Source organism: Geospiza fortis, unplaced genomic scaffold (genome assembly GCF_000277835.1).
Source record: "Geospiza fortis unplaced genomic scaffold, GeoFor_1.0 scaffold41, whole genome shotgun sequence".
Taxonomy (NCBI): domain Eukaryota; kingdom Metazoa; phylum Chordata; class Aves; order Passeriformes; family Thraupidae; genus Geospiza; species Geospiza fortis.
The window spans coordinates 11,962,642-11,987,431 of record NW_005054299.1 but is presented as its reverse complement, the minus strand read 5'-3'; the positions used below and the strand labels follow the sequence as shown (position 1 = coordinate 11,987,431).

Here is a 24,790-nt window from a genome sequence, read left to right as displayed (position 1 = left end):
TATATATATAGTGGACTTCCTAAATTTTTTAGTTAACTGTTAATTATTGGAAGTGCTTTATAATTTTGTTACACTGATGCACACAAAAAAAGAGAGCAAATTATATTTATTGATGAAATATGTAATATAATGATGCTATATTTTACATATTCTCCACTTCCTTATTTTTTTAAGACTAAACAAAAATCAGCACCATACTAAAGTAGTATATTATCAATTTCAAGATTGACATTAATTTGAGAGTACCAGTAAATAAATCTCTGCCAAGAGAAAGGCCAATACCTTGGAGAGAGAAATAAGGGATATGAAAAATTCAAGGCCTCCACTAAGTCTTGCATTATGGCCCCAAGACATGGCTGAAATATTTGTGATGGAATAATGGTTTGTGATTGGTGACATGCTGCATATCATGTTGGTTTTGGTGGGGTGTGTGAGCACATGCATAAGGCATGCTGAATATCATTGGAGCACTTGCTGAGGGGAAAACTCTGGAGCTGTAGAGTGGAATGAAGAGTGAATAACCTTTCCAAAAAAGCATAAAAGAATCAGTTATTTTGCTTCAAAGGAGGCCCGAGAGTGAGCAGAAAAGGATAGCTGCAACATTTGTAGCTGAATTTCCAGCAACAAAATAAGGAACAGAATTTTTTCTCCCTCTGTTAATTTTGTTAATTTTGTTTAGTTCAAAAGAATACAAACATGATTTCGTGATATTATATGGCAGTAGAGCTGTGAAAAAATTTTCCTGCCACTTAAAATCACATAAAAAAAGATCTTCCATATTTCTAAGGAAGGTAGTTTAATCTGGTTTTAGATTAAGGTAAGAATATCTCTCTCTGGATTAGTAGAATTACAAAAATAAGTTAAATTATCATGGTGTATTTTCTTCTTTTCTTGCATAAATTTCTAATTTGTACAATTTACATAAATTTCCAGATAACAAATGAAATTGTCCGTCAGATGATGGAAATGAGAGGGATGTACAGCTTGGATAAACCTGGAGACTTCCTTACAATTGTAGATGTACAAATAATAGCAGCAATGATACATCCTGGAGGAGGCCGTAATGATATTCCCCAGCGTTTAAAAAGACAATTTTCTGTCTTCAATTGTACATTGCCATCCAACGCATCCATCGACAAAATTTTTGGTACTTTTTTTTTGTTTTAGTACAGTTTATTTCCCTTTGTAATGGATTTAAAATTTATAAAAGTATGCTTTCTTTCTCACTTTCATCATGCAAATTCAGAGTTCTTCCAGGAAAACAGCTGAAGCTGTGGTACAGCAAAAATAGTGCTGTGGAAGAGAAATTAATTCCTTAAAATGTTTGTCTTTCTAATTTTGGACAAACAAATATTAAGAAAGTAATGACATTTCCTGGAAGACTATGAGCACTGGTATTTCTGTGTAGGTTAACATTCCAATTCTGAACTGTCTGGAATGCACTGTGTTGCTAAATTTCTCAATTCTGGTAATTCTGTCAATACAGGATATGGCAGAAACCCAGCACTTACTGCCCAATGTTTCTATACCAATTCAGAAAAGACATAGACAACAGAGAAAAATAATTTCACCTGTAATTTTAAATTATGTTTTACCAAGTATTGTTTCAAACAAGCACCTATTTGTCTTGCTCATGACCTACCTTATTATATCCTACAAGCTGAGATTAATTGTTTATTGTGTCTTGTGTTTTTCAGGTATAATTGCCAATGGATACTTTCATCCCTGTAGAGAATTCAACCCTGAAGTATGTGGTATGGTGGAAAAATTGGTCCCAACAGGAAGAATATTGTGGCAGCGGACAAAGGTATAAATGCAAGGAAAGTTTTATCTCTGAATAGAGTGACTATTAGTTTAGTTTAGGCAACTATTCCCTAAGATCATATCTATAAGAAAAACACAAACAAAAAACCAAACCACTCAACCCCCTCAAAAAAGGAAAAGAAAAGAAAAAAAGAGATTAAAAAACCCCTAGAGAATGGGCTACAATGTTTTCAAGATGAAATCTGGAAAATATCAGATTTCAGTATAGAAGACAGAATAGAAATATCAGTCCATTCCTTCATATAAGTTAATTCATGTTACCCAAAGCTTTGATCTCCATAGCTAAGGGGCAGGGAGTGAAATTCTTTACAAATTATAATTTTTAATTTATAAACCCAGAGCAACTGGTGAAAAAATTACATGTTGTAAGTCTTGGTGTTCTACATTTAGTGATAGATTCTGCTTTTAAGGAATTAGATACTCTTGGTGACTTCTTATAAAGAGTTTTCCCACAGTATTACGTGTGAAAAGTAGTATTTTTTGTTATTTGCATGTTTTATATGTGTTATTAATGATAAAGTTATAAATTCTATTATTATTGATTCTTTCTAGGTGTTAACTGATTTTGAATATTAACAATCCTTTTCTTTAGGCAAAGATGTTACCTACACCATCTAAATTCCACTATATCTTCAACCTTCGAGACCTTTCTAGAATTTGGCAAGGAATGTTAACTATAAAGGCAGAAGAATGCACAACCAGCGCTGTTATCCTAAAACTTTTTAAGCATGAATGTACCAGGGTAATTGCTGACAGGTATAATAATTATGGCATTTTATATTTAGTAGGTTTAGCCATTTATGCTCATACATCTGTAAAACTTCTAAATGTTATAAATCTTATTAGGCCAATATGAAAACTTTTATCTTATTTTACATACAGTCTGCATTGGTATGTCATTCCAACAAATATCATGGTATATACTGATAGATTAACTCAGTATCTGAATGGAAAACATCAAAATATCTAGGTATTATATCTTTTAACCTACTTTTTTCCCCCCCATTTGGCTGCACTCAGCTGCTAATTCCACTGTAGAAAAGAGAACTTTATGGTGTCCTAAATTTATACACATAGGATAATTTAAAATTGCTTTGCTCTCCTCACAGAAAAAAACAGGATTGCATGCTTATGACTAAAAATTGGCCCATTTCCTATAAATCTCTTTCAAAATGTTCATAAAACAGATATAACTATGACCTGTATGTCTTGGGGACCACTATTATTTTTCTGTTCATTGTGCTTCAATTTCTTGTGAAATTCTGGAAGTAGCACTAAAGCTGCTGCTAAAAGCCTGACATATACCCTCTACTACTGTGAATAGTTATAATTATTTCTCTGTGATCAGAGAAGTCCATCCACTGCAAAATATTAGCAGTGCTGATATTTCTGTCTGATATTTCTCACTCTCTTAACTATCAAATATTATACAAACATACATATTTGATAAAATTTATGTCTATATATTTTTATGTGCAACAGAGTGCTGTTGAAATGAGGCAGGGAAAATATTTAATTTTATTTTAAGCTAGGATCCACCCTACTAAGGCAAAAGTATCATACAGAATCATACAGTGTAATATTTTCTGCTTTAAATTAGGGAGCAGTATCACTGGTATTTATTGATATGTTAATGCATGTTTTTAATTTGTTGTGGTAAATTTAAAAATGCATGGAAGACGTATTTGTACAGATATATTAGAAAGAGGGAGAGGAAGAGTGTAGTCATGCATTCCCTGTTTCCATGCTGCTTTTAAATTTCCTAGTGATCAAATTAAAATTTAAATTTCCTAGTGATATTCTAATGTCATTACAAAAGACCTCTAGCAATAGTGATGTAATACATATCTAGGCTGTCTCTACAACAGTTCTTCAATTTAGCTTGTCTTATTTGAAAACTCACACATTTGTTCTGCTTTCCTCTCAGTTGTATCACTGAAAAGAAAAAGAAGTAAATATTTGGAAACTATTTTTTTATGTACTTTGACATTCACAGTTGGAATTAACATTTTCTGTGGATGAGGTGGTTCTTGTCTCTTGCATTTGCCAGTGACTCCTAAGTAGTATTTTTTGTTGCTTCACCAGTAATCATGAGCAGAGTAGTCAAAGGTCTGATCTGTACTAAAATCAGATTGAATCTCTTAAGGGAAGCAGATAAAGCTGTTTACACAATAAAATGTAGTCACTAGTATATGTTTCCGGACTTTAATTAGTCCCCTCTACCCCAACGTGTATTCCTCTGCTAATTATGGGGTTTTTGTAAGGCATGTTGAGACCTGGAGTCAGGATGTAGTGGCATATACTACCTTCCTTTCAGTATTCCTTGTCTAATTGCAGTTCCATAGGCAGTGTTGTGATACCTGAAATTATGCTGTTCTACTGCAGGTTGAAAGATGAAAGATTCACTTAGCCATGGTTATTTGGGAAAGCATTCACCCTTTTTCTTCCTTTTTTGTCTGAAAAATTACATAGTCTGTTGTTGTCTCATTCTTGGTCAAACTTGGAAAATCAAATTAGCTTGTTTTATATTTAATGTCACTGACTATTACACTTTATAGTAGGGAAGCGCTTGACTTGTGTGAATGTTGCCTAATCCTTGTCTGTGACCACTGTGTTGTATGTATCATCTAATACATATTTTTCTTTAAAATGTTACAAGTTTTGGGGTTTTTTTTTGTTGTTGTTGTTGTTTTCGGGTTTTTTCTTAGTACTTAGATACCTATTTTCTCTCTATATAACTAGAAATATTATTTTTAATTTGTACTAATTTATGGTTTTCAGGTTTAATACACCCGAAGACACAGCTTGGTTTGAAGAAACTATTGATAAAACAATTGAGGAACATGTGGAGGCAGATTTAAGTCAAGTTCTCAAAACTGAACCATATTTTGTAGATTTTTTACGGGATGAACCTGAACCAACTGGTGAAGAACCAGAAGACGTTGAGCTTCAAGCACCAAAAGTTTATGAGGAGGTATTTCATTTTACACATCGAATACTAGGCACCAAAGTTTTCCTTTAATTTTTAAGTGTGTTACATTGCTGAACTCATACAATACAGAGTTTTGTTAAATAGCTACGAAAATTTTTGTGAAAATATATCCAGAATTTTCTAGTTAGCATGCAACAAATCATTTTAGTGATGTTAGATTTAATAATGACATATAAATATGATCTCTCTTTTCCTGTTCTTGTTGCTTCTTTTTTTTCTTCCACCATTAGCAAAAAATTTCTGCATAAACACAACTGCAATAATTATGGTGAATTAGCAAGATAATACCATTACATATGGGCAAAACATAAAACTGAAGTTTGCGTAGAAATATCAAGGGAGTTTTAAAATTCTGAAGTGCCCTACAAGTGTTGCTACAGATTTTTTCTTTTTTTTTTTCCCCCAGATTCCAAGCTATGAATTCCTTTGTAACAAATTGCGGCAATATCAGTTCCAATATAATGAAAATATTAGAGGGTCCTTTCTTGATTTGGTGTTTTTCAAGGATGCAATGACACATCTTATTAAGGTTTGGTATTGCTACTTTTTTATTTGTTTAACTGTTGTAACAGTGTTTATTTGGACAAGCTATTCTTAGAGGTCACATTGTGAAAAGCTATTCTTATCCCCAAACTACTTTGCCATCTTTGCATGGTCAGTTTTGAGAACTAGGAAAGAGCTACAGTTGTTTTACCTGTTTGCATGTTTTATAATAAATTCCTTACTTAAATATGTGTTTAAACTTCTATGTATTCAGACAGATGAAAATTTTCCTCAATAGGAAATGTGAGACCATAAATAAAGACATTTATGTTGTCTATATAAAAATATTTTTAGAATTCAGAGAACACTTCAAATGTATCTGTGCCTGACAGGGGACAAAAACAACCTGAGGTAGAATTTGACTGGATGAAAGGAAATATAAACTGGGGCTGCAATAGAATCAGTGTGTAGGGTAGAGATTAGGGTAGTGTGTAGGTCTCAACTATCATTTGTTGTCCTAATCATAAAGGAATGTATAAGAAAAGAATTCATCTGAAATCAAAATCTGATTCATGGAGGTTAAAATAAAGGCAAAGTATGAGATAAGTGTCTCAGCTTTAAGAAGTGTTATCTCAGGAATTGCTTTGACTGGATTGCTGAAAGACACACAGAAGTTGCAGCAAAACAAAAACAGAAGAAGGGGTTTTGTTTGTCTCTAATTCACCTCAAATGAAGTAAATGTTTGTTTGCTTTGCATTTAAACAGGAGTAAATAAATTTCTTTTAAAATATGGTTCACATGATGCTAGGTGCATTTCAGAAGACCTTGAAAGCCTCTGACATTCCATTTTTTATTGGCAAGTTTTAGCTAGAATATCCTCGATATGCAGTCAGTGACAGCAGGGCTCCTTTCTACCTAAGGTGACAATAAATCTAGTCACCTACGTAATTTCATATTTAGACTTTAATACATATATCTGGAAAGCCTCATAAGGAAGTGTGCAGTAAGCTAAAAATATTATAAAAGATAAAAATGAATATATTTCAAAGACTTGATGTAGATGCCAATCTTTTGAATTTTGTGCATAATTTACATGTGAACCAAAATATAATGTAGAATATTAATAGTGCTCTAATATATCGTAAACCCAAAGAATATGTGTCAGAAAACAATAGAATAGAAAATTTGTAATTCGGCTTTTGTGTCTGGAGACTTAGTAAGAAAACTATCACAGAAGAAATGTTGAAAGTTGATAGACTAGAAGATAACATTAAAGCATCGTTTATTCGTGTTAAGTCTTTCAGACTACTAAAATTAGGAAATTAGTATGTTTGTTCTTTTAGCTAAAGCTTTTTATTGGTATTTTTAAACACATTCAGGATGATGTCTTCAAAATAAGCTGGAGCTCAAAATAGCCCCTTTCATGTATTTATGATTATAACAATCCCATATTCTTATATGCAGCTTCTTCATTAGCCACACAAAATTTCTAAAGAATTTACAAGTGTTCTTGTAAAGAAAAATTTCCTGCAAGTATCCTTTTAATAATTTTTACATTGTATTATAGCAAATTAAGCATAAAGCATAATAGATTTTTAAATTTTTCTAACTAACGTTCAACTTTATTTCCGATATTTTTCTTCATTATTTCCTCTATAGGTTTCCCGAATTATTCGGACAGCCTATGGAAATGCTTTACTTGTTGGAGTTGGTGGATCCGGAAAACAAAGTCTTTCAAAGTTAGCCTCCTTCATTGCTGGCTATAAAATATTTCAGATAACTTTAACCAGGTAAGAAATGCAAGAAATATATAAATCAGGTTTATGGTATTGCTTTGTCTTTACTTGGCTACAAATTTTTCTTTTTTTTTTTTTTATTTTAATTTTGACACCATTGAAAAAATATTGAAAACAATACACTCTTATCTGGTTTGGATACAACACTAGATTTATTTTGACTTGAAAAAGGTACACCGTGTGTTAGCTATTCCTGCACCAAAATATCTGTGCTTACCAAGTATGTTTGCAATGTCATTTATAAAATACTGTAATCCAAAAAGAGCAGTATTCTGCGTTGTTTTGAACTAACAGATAATGTTCCTTATTTCTCTTAGATCCTATAATGTAACCAATCTGGCAGAAGACTTAAAAGTGTTATATAGGACAGCTGGACAGGAAGGACAAGGTATCACCTTCATTTTCACTGATAATGAGATAAAAGAGGAATCATTTTTGGAATATGTAAATAATCTGCTGTCTTCAGGAGAGGTAAGGGTCTCAGCCTGACAGCCAATGTGCTCTAGAGGCAGGGAACTGTTGAATTTGTTCTCACTACTTTATTTGTCTTGGTAATACATTGTAGAGTAATAATAATTAAAATATTTCAACTTTTTAAGTAAGGAGTGCTCTGGATGTGTAGTTTCTTTATTTCACTGTAAGCCAGGAGAATATAAAAGGGCTGTGGTTAGTATTTCAGTAGCCTTTTATTAAATGATGATTTGGCTGCCAGTTCAAATTCTATACTCTTCTGGAGTTGGACTTCTTAGATTCCAATGGAATTTCATAAGTCTAAACTTGTGGTTTTTAGTCTAAACTGTGTGTATGCAGAGAGAGAGAGATACAGATGTAAACAGGCAAATATTTATAAATTCTATAATAATTACATCCATGCAATTAATTATCAATTTCTTACTTTGTAAAAAGATTTCTAATTTATTTGCTCGGGATGAATTGGATGAAATCACCCAATCCTTAGTACCTGTGATGAAAAAAGAGCTACCTCGACATCCTCCTACCTTTGACAATCTTTATGAGTACTTCTTAAGTCGAGCAAAGAAGAACTTGCATGTTGTCCTCTGCTTTTCTCCAGTAAGTTTTTTCTATGTATCTGTTTTCCTTTCTTCCATTAGCAAACTTGCCTATGTGGTATAAGATAATTATTCAAGTTTTATTTTTTTAAGGAAGTTCAAAATGCATAAAAAGATTACTGAAGTCTCGTTGTAATTGCTGAGATAATAAAAGTAATAGCACAGCTGTGAAAACTTAACAGCAAAATACTTAAAAACTAAATAATTTCTTACAAGTTTAAGTCTTTTTTTTCTCTCGAATATTCTTTCCTAATACACATCAGTGAATGTACTTTTGTGAAATTATGGCTTTTAACCAGAAAAGAGTATTTTATTGGTAATAAAAATACATTATTTGATGCTTCAAAATATTAAAACAATATATATTTGTAATTAATTTCTTTCTTCAAATTTCATGAATGTTGAATGTTAGAAATTTTGCAAAACTCTGCTTGAAAAAAAAATTCAAGGTGTTCTTAGCAGAAATTGATCAAGAAGAAAATAGACTATTTAGTTGTTTTTACTAATTAAACACTTTCATTGACCTTTGCTTAAGAATCATACTGCTAACAAACTACGATTCTCTCTTCAGGTTGGTGAGAAGTTCCGTGCACGTTCTTTGAAATTTCCTGGTCTGATATCAGGGTGCACCATGGATTGGTTCAGTCGATGGCCCAGGGAAGCTCTTGTAGCTGTGTCCAACTATTTTCTGTCAGAATTTAATATGGTCTGTCCTCCACCAGTTAAAACAGAAATAGTACAAACCATGGGTCTCTTCCATGATATAGTATCAGAAAGCTGTGAGAATTATTTCCAAAGGTAATATTTTCGACTTATGCAATAATTAATCTCAAAAATGTTGCTACTGAAAGTGTTTTTTGAACTTGTGTTCTATGTATCAATGAAGGTATTTTAAGGGTAATAAAAAATAAATCTGCTATACTATTATATCCTCAGGCCATGAAAAAGAATTGCTATTACCTTGCAAATTCATCTTCATTCCCACTATTCAACAGTCTTTAATATTGTCTATGTGGATAAAAAAAAATGTAACTAAAAGTATAAGGGTTTGCATCATGAAGAAATCTGATTTTGAATGAATAAAGACTTGAGTTATATAATTTTCTTTTTTGTGGAAGTGATCAAATAGCTGTATATATCAAAAATATACGTGAAGTTGATGTTGCCAATACGCTTTTGTTTAGGTATCGAAGACGAGCTTATGTAACACCTAAATCTTATCTCTCTTTCATCAACGGCTACAAAGAGGTTTACACTGAGAAGTTAAATAGTATTAATGAGCAGGCTGAACGTATGCAAACTGGTAAGCAATTACATTCCATGTGTGGTCTCAAATGATCTATGTTTTTAATATTAGACTTCTTTTTCAGCGATCACTTATAGGGAATCACAGTCCAGAAGTGGTAGTATATGAGGACTTTTACCAGACACTCCCCCAGTCACAATCTCATAATGATTCTCTTGTAGAAATACCTCAAGAAGCTGCCAGCCTAACCAGTCAGCTCAGCATTGTATTGAACTTTAATATTTGCATATCAGAATTTTTAATAGAAAGTAGAGCCTGAAAATGGGCAGAGGTAGCATCTGATTTACTGGTGTAGAGAGAGGTAATTGTAAACAGTTATTAACTTGTTTCTGGACTTGTCTATAGAAATTCTCACTATGCAATCTGTGTGCTTCACATGGGATTAATTTTGTATTTTTGCTGTAGAATAAGTAGTTGTTATTTGGGGTCATTTTATAGGTGCGGTTCTGAAATACAGAAAAGCATGGTTGAAATATTCTTCAGACAGATTTTGGATATCTGTTTGAAATGGCCTAATTTTTGGCATTATTATTTAATGGTTTCAGAACACCAGTTTTCTAGTGTTTTCAGTTTTCTCCAGTTTGCATCTAGAGATGCTTTTGTAAATCTATAAAGTCAACTGAGCACCTTAGGAAACCTGGCCTTTATCAGAAAAGAAATTACAAACCAATTCAATGGAATAAAGAATTCTACATGATAAGATTTTTCATACAAAGGTAAAGAATGTGGCACTTAACCAATGATTAACTGGTACCCTTTATATGAAGAAAGGTCTAGAATAAAAATGCGTAGCTATTTTATTCATAAATTCTTTACTGAATTAGAGTGAGCTGTAGAGGAGTAAGTGATCCTCAACATTTTCAAATTGTGTAAGTTTCACTCTATGGATCTGTTGCCAGTTCTTGAAAGCTGAATTTATCTTCAATCTACTTTGAGATGGGGATAAAGTCTGAGAACCTTGAAGATTCAAAAGACTGGGGTTGGTTTAGGGTTTTTTTGTATTCTTTCTACAGTTTTTTTATTTCCAAAATAATTCAGAAGTAGTAACATAGGTAGCTTAAGCACTATCAATAAAATTTCATATGTAGGTTTTCATAGCCTCTGACATGTTATTACAAGTTCCATACATGTTCTGCTGAAAAAAATTGATTGTATACCAGTGAACATGTGAATGGATATGTTCTACTGCAGCATCTTCAGAACTTTGATGCATAGAAAACCATGTGTTTCAGCTTGTGGGACATACGAATGCCAGTTAGAAAATTTTCTGATTAGTTCCACTTGCACAGTGGTTGGTACTACTGTAATATTTCTTGCTGGAAGTATGCAGGGGACCTCAATAAGCTATAAAGGTTTCTCATTTATAGTTGAATTCTTCAATTCTCTTTGATCTGCATATTCCTATTTTCTTTCCATCTTTCCTTCTCCGCACTCTAGGCTTGTAGCAGGGAAAAGTAAAGCAGCAAAGGGTATCATTTTCCCTTTTGTGGCTTCTGGGTTGAACGTGCTGGATTGGTAACTAGATGATATTGAGGTTTTCTTCCCACCTAGATGATTATGTGGTTCTGTAGAATGGCAGTAACCTAATCAAGAGGCAGCTGTGTCAGAACAAGGGCTATGCTGGGAGAGAACTCTTTTCTGTCTGAAATGGGGTAGCAGAAAATTGGAGAGCCATCACAGAGAAATATCACACATCCAATGTGTAGCTGCAAGGGTGTGCTGACTCAAATCCTTAGGGAGAGAAGGCAATAAAGAGATTTACTTCCAGAAAACTTGTAGGATTTAAATATTCAGTGATGAGGAAGAAATAGGCTGGAGAGGCTTCAGCATGCAATGAGGAACTTAGGAATGGCCAAAATATCTGTGCTTAAGTCCATGAGCAAGAGAGAAGAGAAAAAAAGAACTCATGAGTGCATGGGAAAGACTGAATATATAACTATACAGGGAGCAAGCACATCTCTTCCTGGATGCTCTCAGGCACATGTGGGATTCTTGGGGTGTCCTGTGCAGGCCAGGAGTTGGACTAGATCATCCTGATAGATTCCTTCCAACTCAGCATATTCTGTGATTCCATGGTTCTATAAAACGCTGAGCGGCCTCTGTGGGTGGCCCGAGTGGTTTCTATGGCACACAGAAAAGCTAGCATGGGACTGGCCCTCAGCACATAGGTGCTTTTTCACCCTCTCTGTCACCAGGGACAAGAGAGGGTAAACTCAATATGCAGGAGCTGGAGATTATAATTTTGCTGTGATCTTTAGGTCCCCTTTTGACTCCACTTCTTCCCAATTTTTTCTAGAAGGGAGTCTATTAGAAGTAATGGATCCTTAAGTAATTTCTTCATGTAACGACACAATGAGGCATAGTTCAGAAATTCTGATTGTCTTATGACTTTATGATGCAACATATACTTGACATAGTTCCTTTTTTGTTGTTTTTGTTGTTTTCTTTTGAAGAATTGATCTTATCATAATTTTCTGCCTTGCAAAATTACTTATATCTATGAAAAGTGAACAGTAGACACAATCATGATAGTATGTCTGCTTACACCCACTTTTACTTAATAGGTCTGTCCAAGCTGATGGAAGCCAGTGAATCTGTTGCTCAGCTCTCTAAGGACTTGGCTGTTAAGGAGAAGGAGCTGGCTGTGACATCTGCTAAGGCAGATAAAGTAAGTGAGTTTTAAATAACACTAGAATATACAGTGGGTAAAATACTATTGCAGAATTTTATTGTAATTTGCAAGAATTTTCCTCACCTAAATGAGGTTTTACTCTCTCTATATTGTGTTGATTTAGCATTTGCTTCTGAAAGTGAGGAGCTTTTAAACTGCAGCAGAGGTTGAGTGCTTTCCTTGTCCTTCTCCCATTTCTTACCCACTCAGATAAGCATCAGATTTCAGTTTTTTCCACAGTTTTGTTGTTTTGTTTTGTTTTGGGTTGTTTTTGTCCTAATTGACATTATTAAATTTGGGATTTATGTGCACTTACTAGCAGAGAAAAAGTTAACATGATATTGGGACTTTTCTACTTCAAAATTCCTTAGAAAAATGTTCATTGCAGTCCAATTTCAGATTTTGTCTTTCACATTACCAAGGTATCTGTGTGTTCATGAGAGTGGTGGTCTGGTAGAAATCTGGTTTCCAAAATGACTCTCTGGAAAGGCATGCCAGGGAATGGATCAGTATAGGCATTCTGTTTTCTGAAAGATACCATAATGCTCTGATGGTGCATATTTAATATGCACTGGAGAGTGAATTTTGGCTGGTGATGACTTAGGGACTGTCTGCGTTCTTTGAGGCCTTTAATCTCATAAGAGAGAAATATGTGACAGGAAGGGATGAAATTGAACTTCTCACGTTTAATTTTTATTCAATAGTTATATGATACCATATATAGTTAGCTGTAGTTGGGGTTGGATTTATATACTTAATAGCTGTTACATACTTATTTTATCATGTGTCTGGTAATCATTTGTTCCACCATTTTGATTTATAGATTTTATGTGTTTATTACCAATTCCAGGTACTAGAAGAAGTCAAAGAAAGTGCTGAAGCCGCAACTAAAATAAAACTTGAAGTCCAGGAGGTGAAAGATAAAGCACAAAGGATTGTGGATGCAATTGATATAGAAAAGCAGGAAGCAGAGAAAAAACTGGAGGCAGCTAAACCAGCACTAGAAGAAGCAGAAGAAGCTCTGAAAGTGAATAAATTTCATTTTTAGTAGTACAGTATTATTTGCATCATCTGTGAGAGGCCAGAGCCACCCACACAGAGCTGTCTCTTGGTATTAACTGCTGTCACCAGCTCCTCTCTGTTGCTGGCCATGTCTCTTAAGAATACTTAAGGCGCACATATTTTAGTTCAAACACATAGGAACTGTTTTATAGTATTTCTTCCCTTCCATCTGAATACTTGATCATTATGAAGGTGGAGTTCTTTCCAAAAGCTACTGATGCCTTTAGAATATCTGTTATTCTGAATTCAAGGGAATACTTCTTGTGCTAACAGAATGTTTTTAATTCAAACTTAAGTAGTTACACCTGTCTTTTAAGACAAAAATCTGTCTCTTCCTTCACCAAAAACCACAATGCTTTTGATTTTAAGACTAAAACAGGAAACAAAGGGGATTCAGGGCAATCAGAAGCAGGGTTCAGAAATCTGGAGGCACTACTGTGCTGCATAATTTCATTATTCTGCTCCGAACAGTAAAAAACCTCTGAAATCAGAAATCAATCATGGCCTTCCATTACAGTTATAAGAATTTATGTGAAAGAAGTTATTGAGTAGAAAAAGCAAAAAAAGGAGCATTGATTGCTCTTACACTGATATTTAGATAATGAGATAAATGAAACTTCCAAAAATAGTCACAAAATTACTAAAGTTTCTCCAAACTATGAAACTTATTAATTAGGCCAGGTTTCTCGCTTTTTTGGTGTATCCTTAATACAAATGCATCTCAGAGAAAAGTATTACAAATGAGCATGAAAATTAAGATATTGAATGGGAAAGTAGAATGATGGTATTAATGCAGGATTCTATTGCACCTTTCTTCAAACAGACCATCAAACCAGAGGATATCGCTACTGTTAGAAAGCTTGCAAAACCTCCACACCTCATCATGAGGATCATGGACTGCTGTCTCCTACTATTTCAAAAGAGAGTGGATCAAGTTACCATGGATCCAGAAAAGCCTTGCTGCAAGCCATCATGGGGAGAATCATTGAAAGTAAGTAGAGTTTTCAAACGGTGTTTCTTAAAAATCAGAAATAGCAATTAGCTTATCAGAGAACATTTGATGCTGTTTACGCAAAACATGACAGAATTTTATTGAAAGGCAAACATATTGTTTTAAGATAAACTGTATCTATGCACTGTGTCTAACTGGTAGAAATAGTAGGTGAATTGCTTAGAGACTTTTGTAGCAGAAGCTTTAGAGTTTCTTTGACCCTTCCTGGCACATGGCCTGATGGTAACAGTAACATATAGTGCCCTTGCATTTTATTTAAACTTTTACAGTTAAAAAAGTCATTAAAAGCTTTTGTTTTCCCCTGATATAATAAAAAAAATGAGATAAGCAGTTATTCCATGAATTGCCTGTAAGATGCAAAAAGTTTGTTAGAAAAAATTAAACCAAGTTATTTCACTTTTCAGAATTTTTTTTGCATTTAGTTAAGTTACAAATATATTTCTGAGTCTTTCTTTGGGTCATTTTTTTTAAATTAAATGATGCTTCTTAAATGCTTCTGAAGTGCAACACAGGAATATAGGACATGGAAAGTACATCAGTAACTTTTGAATCTAGTTACTGGAGTGTAATTGGTTAAAACTTCAAAATAACAGAAGGTGTGTGGGAGGAGTTACAACTGAATAGCACACAGACAATATTAGCAATATGAATTACCTCTTTTTTACAGAAGAATTTTAGGAATGCTTTTTAACAGCTTTAACACCTATGAACAAGTCTTTGAATGTCAAATATGTAAATAACTCGTGTGTTGTTTTTTAAAGCTTATGAGTGGCCCGTTCTTGAACAACCTAAGGAACTTTGCTAGGGATACAATCAATGATGAGACAGTAGAATTAGTCCAGCCTTACTTTGAAATGGAAGACTATACATTCGAAAATGGTAAAAAGGTGTGTGGCAACGTGGCAGGACTCCTCTCTTGGACAAAAGCCATGGTGGTATTTTATGGTGTTAACAGAGAAGTCCTCCCTCTTAAGGTAATACATCCTCTCTCTTGCTTTGTGTTTGCTTACCAGTGGCTAAAGAGGGTAGGAGCAGAAACAAAACTATTTTCTCCTTCATTCTAGAGAGAAAACAGAACAAAAACTTAGCCTAGACTAAATTTATGTGATCTGGTTTACTGTGTATAGGGAAAGGTGTTTTCAGTCTTTTTATTATGTTATAATTATTTTATAATTGTTTTTAAAATGTTGTACCAGGATCTTCATTCCTTCTCCAGAGGGCCCTGCAAACAGAGGTTTGGAGCTATTTTAGCATTTTTGTTTTCTCCTGGTAACTTAGAAGCAGTGGAGCACTGACATCTTGCCTAAATATTGGCTTTCTAAAGAAGTTCAGAGTTCACGTTAAAGGAGCTATGTTGCAATAGTAGAGAGCAAAATAAGGAAAACATTTCTAAGAGTAAATTTTTACTTTAGCGTGTGTGAGTGTTCTTTTTCAAGTTTATGAAACTCAGTCAGTGATTTTTTTGTTCTAAACAAACTATTTTATCCTTAAATATAGCATAATAAAAAAAAATAGTAAAAGCGGTGAGCACATGGCAACCCCAAATTTTTTTCACATTTTGTCACTGGTAGAAGTGTTATTTACAGAAGCAACAGTAATACAGATTAATATTTTTTAAAATAATTTAATTTCCTGTGTTCACCATAAATATAATTTTAGGAACAATAGGAAGAGTCACTGTTTTAGGACCATTTCCTAGTGTGTAAAAGCAATATTGTTAGCTGATAAAGGACCAATCTCCTGTTGTGATTGCTGGTCACTACAAAATTCACTAATAGAAGAGGAAACTACATATAGTCAAGCAAGAATACTGAGTGATGGTTCTTCTAGTCTAACCAATGTGTACAGATCAGGACCTTACTTCCTTAACCACCTTCTTGAAATGTAATTTTTTTTAAAGGAATAAAATTGACAATATATAGTAGAACTTTAGGTGCTGTATTGTCATTGAACAAAAAAATCTTATCTTTGGTATATATGTAATATAGTTTTCAGCTTAAATGTTTTTATGTTTATATAAAAGTTATTTTGATGTATTGTTGTCTTGTGATTACCAACTAAATAGGCTTAAATAGTTCATTGAATTATATTCAAATAATATATATGATTGAACTTCTATTTTTTTTCTCCTTTGCAGGCTAACCTGGCAAAACAAGAAGGTCGCCTGAAGGTAGCTAATGCAGAAAAAGATAAAGCTCAGGCAGAATTAGATGAAAAGCAAGCTGAACTGGATAAAGTGCAGGCAAAGTTTGATGCAGCAATGAAGGAGAAAATGGTGAGATAAAAGTATTTTAGTCTTATCAAAAATGCTTGTACAATGTTGTTATATAATTGGAATTTGCTGCAAACACACATTTACCTGCCACCTTGAATAACATGGCTGAGATTCAGGTGCAATAGTAAGAGATTTAAGCCTATATCTTCTTCCTGTGAATAGGAACATATTAGATGCCCTGAAGTGTCTGTTAGTTTTATAGATAAATATTAATAAAATATTTATTTTATTAAATAAATAAAATAATTATAATAAATATAAGAGGATGAAAAGTATATAAAATAACTCCACCATTTTGCATTTGATGATTAAGCAGGACATTTTTTAAATTTTAGGACTTAGAGGATGATGCAGAATCATGCAAAAGAAAGATGCAAGCAGCCTCTGCACTTATAGATGGACTGAGTGGAGAGAAAGTTAGGTGGACTCAGCAAAGCAAAGAATTTAAATCTCAAATTAAAAGGTATCAAATCCATTACAGAAAAACAAAAAAGAAAATGCTTGTAAAAACTGAAATGTTGGTAAACAATTTAGTAGCTTTAATTCTGGTACCTAATTTTCTTCCTGGAAATCTTAATATAGCAATGCAATCAAATGAACTACCCTGAAATTTGAATTTTCCTCCCATAAGTAAGAATACATGGATGCTGAGTACTAGTATTTCAGTTAAGAACAATACCTCTGATTTTGGAATTAGCTTCTAAAAAGATTATTACCAGGACTGTTAGGTGCCTGTATTACAGCTGCTTCTGCAGTCCCCCTAATACTGCACATCCTTCTGATGTCACTGGGGAAGTGAAAGCTTCAGATAAGCTCAGCTTCTGTAGAAGACTTATGTTACTACAAATTTGCTATGAGGAAAGTGGGCATTTCTGGTGGGAGTTTCAATAGAACTAGGTTTGTATCCTTGATAAATACTGTATTTCAGACATATTTTTAAGAAATTAACAATTTTCTTCACTCATTTAGCTGTCATTAGGGCTTTATTGTTTTGTGGGGGTGGAGATGGTGTTTTCATAAAATACTACTCTTTAAGTTTTGCCTCAAAAATGCTCTGGAAACAACTTTTTTTTTATATTCTTATGTTTCAAAAGCAGGTTTTCTAAGTAATTAAAAATTGAATTTGTGCACCACCTTTTAATGGTGATTTTTCTTCCTTTTCTAGACTTGTGGGAGATATATTGCTCTGCACAGGCTTTCTTTCATACTGTGGACCTTTTAATCAAGACTTCAGAAACCTTTTGCTTAAAGACTTATGGGAAACAGAGTTGAGAGAGCATAAAATCCCCTTTTCTGAAGATTTGAACCTGATTTCTATGTTGGTAGATCAACCAACAGTAAGTTATTGGTGCTTGGAGGGTTTAATTTGAATTTCTGTTAGCATATTCTACATCTGTTAGCCAGTATTATGCCTGCTTAGAGAAGGACTATAATCCCCAGTATTCCAAATATTGCTGTGCTGAGTAGTTCTGCTGTTTCCACATGCTCCTGGCAATTTCCACTAAATCTTGGCATAGTAATAGTAACAAAACCCAAGAGAAAGAAGTGATGCACAATAGAATTTCTCACCCCCTGCTGACCAATACCCAGTCAATCCTTAAACCATGATCAAGCCTCTTCTGAGTAACTCCCCCAGTTTATATAGTGGAGATGGCATTCTATGGTATGGAATATCCCTTGGGCCAGTTCAGGTCAGCTGTCCTGGCCATGCTCCCTCCCAGCTTTTTGTGCACCTGCTCGCTGGCAGAGAACAGGACATGGAAAAATCCATGACTTGGGGTAAGCACTACTGAGCAACAGCCAAAACATCAGGGTGCCAACACTATTCTCACACTAAAGCAGAAAAACACAGCACTGTACCATCTACTAAGAGAAAATTGACCTTTATTTCAGCCAAAACCAGGACATTTCTAAAACAGTGGGTTTGGTTGTAATTTAAAATAGAATACATAAACTCCTTTTATTCATTGTAAATGTATTAGAAATGGGCAAAGAGTGGGAAATGCCAGAATCTTCAAGTTTCCTTTAGTAAACATTAATTTCCAAAAGCTCTCTTAGACTAGTTTTTGCTTAATTGATCCCAATGCTTAATTTGTCTTTCAAGCTGTCTTTTAACATTCTGACACTTTAAAATATACTTTTTGTGATTCTATTCAGTTTAAAAAATCCATAAGAATAAAATTCTGGAAATATTTTTATACTTGCATTAATACTTCTTCAGCAGGTTCAGATATGCATTCCCTTTGATATCCCTGTTACTTGTTAGAAAAATTTGAATTGAAGAAAAATTCCCGTGGTAATATATTGCAAACTACTCCTTTTTCTTCATCTCTCTTCTTTTTCTTTAAATTTTTTTTCTTTAGATTAGTGAGTGGAATCTTCAAGGATTGCCTGGAGATCACCTCTCAATTCAGAATGGTATTATTGTCACTAAGGCATCAAGATACCCACTTTTAGTAGACCCACAAACTCAAGGAAAAGCATGGGTGATAAATAAAGAACAGGATAATGAATTACAGGTAAACAGTGTCTTAAAGGACGGGTGTGCTCTATTATACTCCTTCAAACGTTAGGAGGTTGCATTTGAGTCAATGTGATCTGTGGTAAGTTTAACGTGTATGGAGACTGACATTTATGCATTAGCAGGGAACTTGAGAACAGCTGTAAATCTCACTCAAGGGCTTGGAAAAGACTATCCAACTTGTATGAGTTCTAGCAAAAAAGTATAAAAGTATTTTGTTTAAGATGGGTAGGTATGGTCCCAACACAAAAGAGGACAAATGGTGATAATTAAAAAGCAAAAGAGTATAATATTAAATTATTAAATGAGAGCAAATTGGGCGACTGCTAGGAACATTACAGATAAAGGCAGGATAAGTTACAGCTCTGAAAATGTAGGCAAAGTGCCTCAAGTGCTGCAGCCCATAATTTAGAACCTGAGAGTGTATTCATAATAAGGTGGTTGCTACAAAAGGAAGTTGAGGAAATCCAGCTGAAGCCATACCCATGAAAAATTTGCCTATACTAACATTACTGCAATCTTCACAGCTCTTTTACAGGTTAAGTCAATATGCTAAAATGCCTTCTCATGAAATATAATACAAAGATGTTCATGTGTCACTATTTGCATCACAAATTATTTTTTCCCAAATGATGTGACATGGCAAAAGGAAACTGCATTTTAAAACCCTTAGCCTGAATGCTGAGAAAACTCATATGTCCTGAATATCAATAAATTTTGGAGGGTTTAGAATTAGTTAATTATATAGATTACTATTTTATGCATGCTTTTTAATAATTTCATATAGTATGAATCCCATTTCATGAAATATCAATCTGAATTCATAATATTGTAGCAGTGTTTCTTTTTTTAGACTGAGTTCAGATTTCCAGAAGGAATTTCTCAGCACTTCAAAGCTAAAATTAGAAAATCTAGTCCTTTTAGGACATAGAACAGAAAATTAAAGGCTAGGTGTCTCTGATTTCTAAAATGTACATAACATCTTTAATATGCCATAAGCTGTACCAGTTTGATTTAGTACATTATTACTCTCATAATGAAGCCCTGAGGATTCAGTTACAGCCAACCTTTTAAGTCACCATTTTATGGTAATTTTCACTGTACACACAGAAGTATTTCTGCATAAATTACTGCATGGTCAACATTTGTAGCACCTGCTTTACAATGCAACTAACAAAAACAATGAAAAATTTTCCATTGTTAGGTCTGTGGTTTTCATGTAAGATAGTGAAGAAATGCTTTGTCCTTACAGCAAATTTATAATTTGCTTTTTGAGGTAACAACTCTGAATGACAAGTATTTCCGGCAACACCTTGAAGACAGTCTTTCGCTGGGACGATCACTCCTGATTGAAGATATAGAGGAAGAATTGGATCCAGTCCTTGATAATATATTAGAAAAAAATTTCATAAAATCTGGATCTGCTTTTAAGGTTAGTAATCAAGCAAAGAAATGAAAAAAGTAGCTAGCCTTGTGACAAATGTTATTTTATCATTGTTATAAACACCTAGGTACACTTTGTATTTAGTAGAGACGTGTAAAGAATCAAACCGAGCTAATAAAATATAACAGACAGAGCCTCAGCTGTGTAGTAAGTTGGCAAGTCTAAACTATGAGTTTAACTACCAGGGTTATTACTGAATTTTCCAAACTGGAACCAATTATACTTATCTGATTGAATGCTTAAAATTCTTTCTACTGATTTTCAAGCAGTGCAAATGTGCTTAAGGAAGTGCTTTGGTGCTACTCCTTTATAAGCCAGGTATTTGAAGACATCTTGGAGACTCGTATGTTGGAGCCTCATTTGCCCCCCACTGTCCCATGGCAGATGATCTTTAAGGTCCCTTCCAACACCAACCATGATTCATACTACAATATCCAGTGATCAGATTTCCTTGTGCACATGCAGCTTTTGAGTTAGACTGCTGTTTCAGAATATCTTAATTCTATAAAAAAAATATTTTGAATACTCTGAATGAATTTTTACTTCATTTGAAATATTCTTTGAAACCTGCTTAGTCTTAATAAAGATAAAATTTATGTCCAGCAATTTCTGTTCCATTGTTGGATCATATAACTCCTTTTACCTTGGACATAAGAGAATGATGACTTCTACAAAGGTCAGCAATTTCTACTACCTCTTCATTTGAGGTGTGCTTAGAAACCAAATGGTTCTGAAACTGTTAATCATAATCCACAGTGGAAGTGATCCCTATATTTAACTGGAGTGAAATGCAACTTTTATAACATACTGTAACTTATCCATTTGATCATTGACTTTTATTTTCATGACAAATTTAAATTGTGAAATAAATTTCCTCTTTTTGGCACTTCAAATAGTGTAAATTTTTTTCTGCTCAATATTACTGAGTTTAATAAAGCTCATTTTCCTCTGTTTAATACTATTTTAACTTAATCCACAGGTGAAAGTTGGTGATAAGGAAGTAGATGTTATGAATACATTTAGACTGTTCATTACTACAAAGCTACCTAATCCTTCTTTCACACCTGAAATTAATGCAAAAACATCAATTATTGATTTTACTGTTACAATGAAAGGACTTGAGAATCAGTTACTGAGAAGAGTAATTCTCACTGAAAAACAGGTAAGTTAACAGTACAAATAAATCATAGTGATATTTAATTTTTTTCCATTTAATTGGTTTTGGTATGTAGAAAAAAGAAATTTTCAAATAAAAAAATATTAGCTATTTTGTAAAATTATATTCAGATTCAGTATAGACATTTCCAAATATCAAAAATGCATCTGGAGGCTCTTAATATATATATAACTATCAGTACAACACAAACAATTAATTATCTGGATTTGACATTGATAAGATATCTCACAAGATACTGAATAAATACTGCTTAAAAAATATTTGTTATTAAAAACATGTTTTAGATACCAAGAAAAGAAAGATGCACATTTCATGACTGGATCCAGCTCTTCACCTGTATCTTCAATCACAATTCATTCACTTGAAAAATCAAAAACTGAATTTTAAGTATCCCTCATAGTTGCAACCCATAAAATGTCATGCCATTTTCTTTTTTTTTTTCAATAACAGGAACTAGAGGCAGAACGAATTAAACTCATGGAAGATGTAACTTCTAATAAGAGGAAGATGAAGGAACTGGAAGACAATCTTCTTTACAAACTAAGTGCAACCAAAGGTTATGTATCAAAATATTAATCAGATTAGGCAGATAATACTGATTCACACTAGGTCTTTTCCTTACAGATTTTGGTTTATCCATCTAAGATTCAGTAAAATAATGTACAATGGCAGGAGTATGAGGACTGTGAGGGATTTGGTGCCATAACATGCCACTATATGCAACTCAGGACACCTGAGCTTAACACCTAAACAAGTTTTTTGAAATACATCTATATTTTTGAGAGCTTTCTGCCCCTCAGATGAGATCAGGTATCTGGCCATGGGCAAATCTTTAATCCTTTAATGGAAATAAAAATAGGAATGGCCTGGCTTAAAATTGTTTCGAAACTCTTTTGCAGTACATTATTAGCCTGAAAATGACCACTTACTATCTCTGGTGGAAAAAGAATCTGGTAACAGAAAATCTGTGAGAAACTGCTGGAGATTCATGCATATTGTTGAATGATAATTTCCCGTAGGACCATAAGTCTTTTTTACTTTGAGAGTGACAATGAATAGACTTCAAAATAATTTAAATCATTTGTTGACTATGTAGATTGTGTGGATAAGATAGGTGACTTCTCTATGTGATGCAAAGCTGTTGGTATAAATACATTTAACATATTTTGAATGAATTTGCTCAAATATGTTTCATGTAAAAATAATTTTTAGTATTACATATCCTGTCTGGTCTCTATTTTAAAAGCTTTCTGTAATTCAGTAAATAATTTCATTTTTAAAAATCAATAATTCCTGTAATTTGGCCTTTTGTTTTATATATAGATTTGAAGTGAAAATATTGTTACAATCATATCCTAAACACCCAGTATTTTACTTTTCAGGTTCACTAGTGGATGATGAATCTTTAATTGGTGTCCTGCAAACAACGAAGCAAACAGCTGCTGAAATAGCTGTCAAGTTGTCTGTGGCAGCAGAAACTGAAGTGAAGATTAACACTGCTCAGGAGGAATATCGACCTGTTGCTACGCGTGGAAGCATTCTTTATTTCCTTCTTACAGCAATGAGCATGGTCAATAATATGTATCAAACTTCACTGGCTCAGTTCTTGAAGCTGTTTGATCAATCTATAGCCAGGTAGGAAGACACAGATTTTTCCTACTATTCAGATGTTTGTCTTTCCAATGTATTTGCTCTTATTCATGTGGTTTCTTTGTGCTTTGTTTTCATGATTTAGGTCTAAGAAGTCTCCTGTGCCTCAGAAAAGAATCTCAAATATTATTGAATATCTTACTTTTGAAATTCACTCATATTCTGTTAGAGGCCTGTATGAAAACCACAAATTCCTCTTTACCCTCCTCCTGGCTTTAAAAATTGATATTGAGAGAGGACATGTGGAAAACAGAGAGTTCCAAACTCTCATTAGAGGTAATTTTTAAAAATTGTTTTATGTGTAGAGCTAATTCAACTTTTTTTAACTTTTATGCCATTTCAAAATCTTATTTCTTTGTCTACATGGTTTCTATCAACGTTTCTGTGGGAACTGGGCTTGTTCAGCTTGGCAAAGGGAAGCTTGAGAGGACACCCAATAGTAGCCTTCCAACACCTGTGAGAAGGCCATTAATAATGCTAAGTTATCCTTTGGTATAAAATAAATGCTAAGTACACAAGAGTACAGCCAGTATCCTGGAGAAAATTACTTAGGTCAAAATATATAAATTAAAAAGAAATGTCAATTATATCTTGACCCCTGGGATATCATGTATTTCATCAGAAAGTACATTTCATCCTGTGTTTTTATCCACAGGAGGTGCAGCGTTGGATCTACAGGCTTGCCCACCCAAACCAAGCCGCTGGATTCTTGACATGATATGGCTAAATCTGGTGGAGTTGAACAAACTTCCACAATTTGAAGAAATTTTGAACCAGGTGATATCTTCTAATTATATTTAAATGTTAATAACCAGTTTTGTCATCACAATGTGTTTCCACAAAAATACAGAATAACAGAACAGAGACAATTAGGAAGCATGAATGGTGGTGTGTTTATTTATCTTCTTTAGGGTATTTGGTATTGTAGTAATTGAGGTAGAAAAAGGAGAGAAGGAACAGGAGCAAAGGAAAAAGGAAGTCAATAAAAGAGAGGATAAAAAGGTAGAGGTATCAAAAAAGATCATAAAATTAATCTGAGTGTTAGGTTTTAAGTGACAATGTTGTCTGTCTTGATTCTCGTGTATTTTTACAAGTTTGCTGCTTGTTTTTAAATACTCATTTCTGTTCCAAGGGTGACATTTAGATATGATGAGCTGGCTACAAGTGCCATGTTTTACATAGGCATGCATGAACTTACATGCACATAAGCTTGTGACATGTTCAATTTGGTAAATTTATTTTTCTTTTTTTAGTGCAGTTAAACCATTCCCTAGGCATATCTTATATCAAGTTCTCCTTGCTGTTACAGCATTGGCCAACTCCATTTTGTGATGGCCCTGGGGGGTAGCAGACATTTTAGCTAAATGGTTACCTGCAAGTGGTCCTGGCTGTTTCTAAACCCTGTATCAAGGCAAGGGTTGGATACATACCAGTGCAATTCTTCCAGTTTTTGGTTTCTTGAGGTATCAAAATAGAATATTAAATTAGGAGAAAGTTGGAGAAACTT

The 24,790-nt window shown here is 33.7% G+C and overlaps 1 protein-coding gene across 1 annotated transcript in view; it reads left to right on the top strand.

The window, feature by feature from the left end:
* The window catches only part of DNAH8 (dynein axonemal heavy chain 8), a 114,743-nt gene that overhangs the window by 67,682 nt on the left and 22,271 nt on the right, over positions 1-24,790 (top strand). Inside the window, 24 exon segments of the mRNA XM_031060200.1 lie at positions 934-1,147; positions 1,698-1,807; positions 2,417-2,580; positions 4,606-4,798; positions 5,223-5,345; positions 6,959-7,089; positions 7,413-7,566; positions 8,002-8,166; positions 8,737-8,963; positions 9,350-9,468; positions 12,036-12,139; positions 12,993-13,169; positions 14,028-14,195; positions 14,978-15,190; positions 16,354-16,491; positions 16,827-16,954; positions 17,657-17,828; positions 18,855-19,010; positions 20,289-20,444; positions 21,436-21,618; positions 22,084-22,189; positions 23,016-23,268; positions 23,369-23,559; positions 23,939-24,060. Of these exon segments, the coding sequence (XP_030916060.1) occupies positions 934-1,147; positions 1,698-1,807; positions 2,417-2,580; positions 4,606-4,798; positions 5,223-5,345; positions 6,959-7,089; positions 7,413-7,566; positions 8,002-8,166; positions 8,737-8,963; positions 9,350-9,468; positions 12,036-12,139; positions 12,993-13,169; positions 14,028-14,195; positions 14,978-15,190; positions 16,354-16,491; positions 16,827-16,954; positions 17,657-17,828; positions 18,855-19,010; positions 20,289-20,444; positions 21,436-21,618; positions 22,084-22,189; positions 23,016-23,268; positions 23,369-23,559; positions 23,939-24,060 (3,867 nt within the window).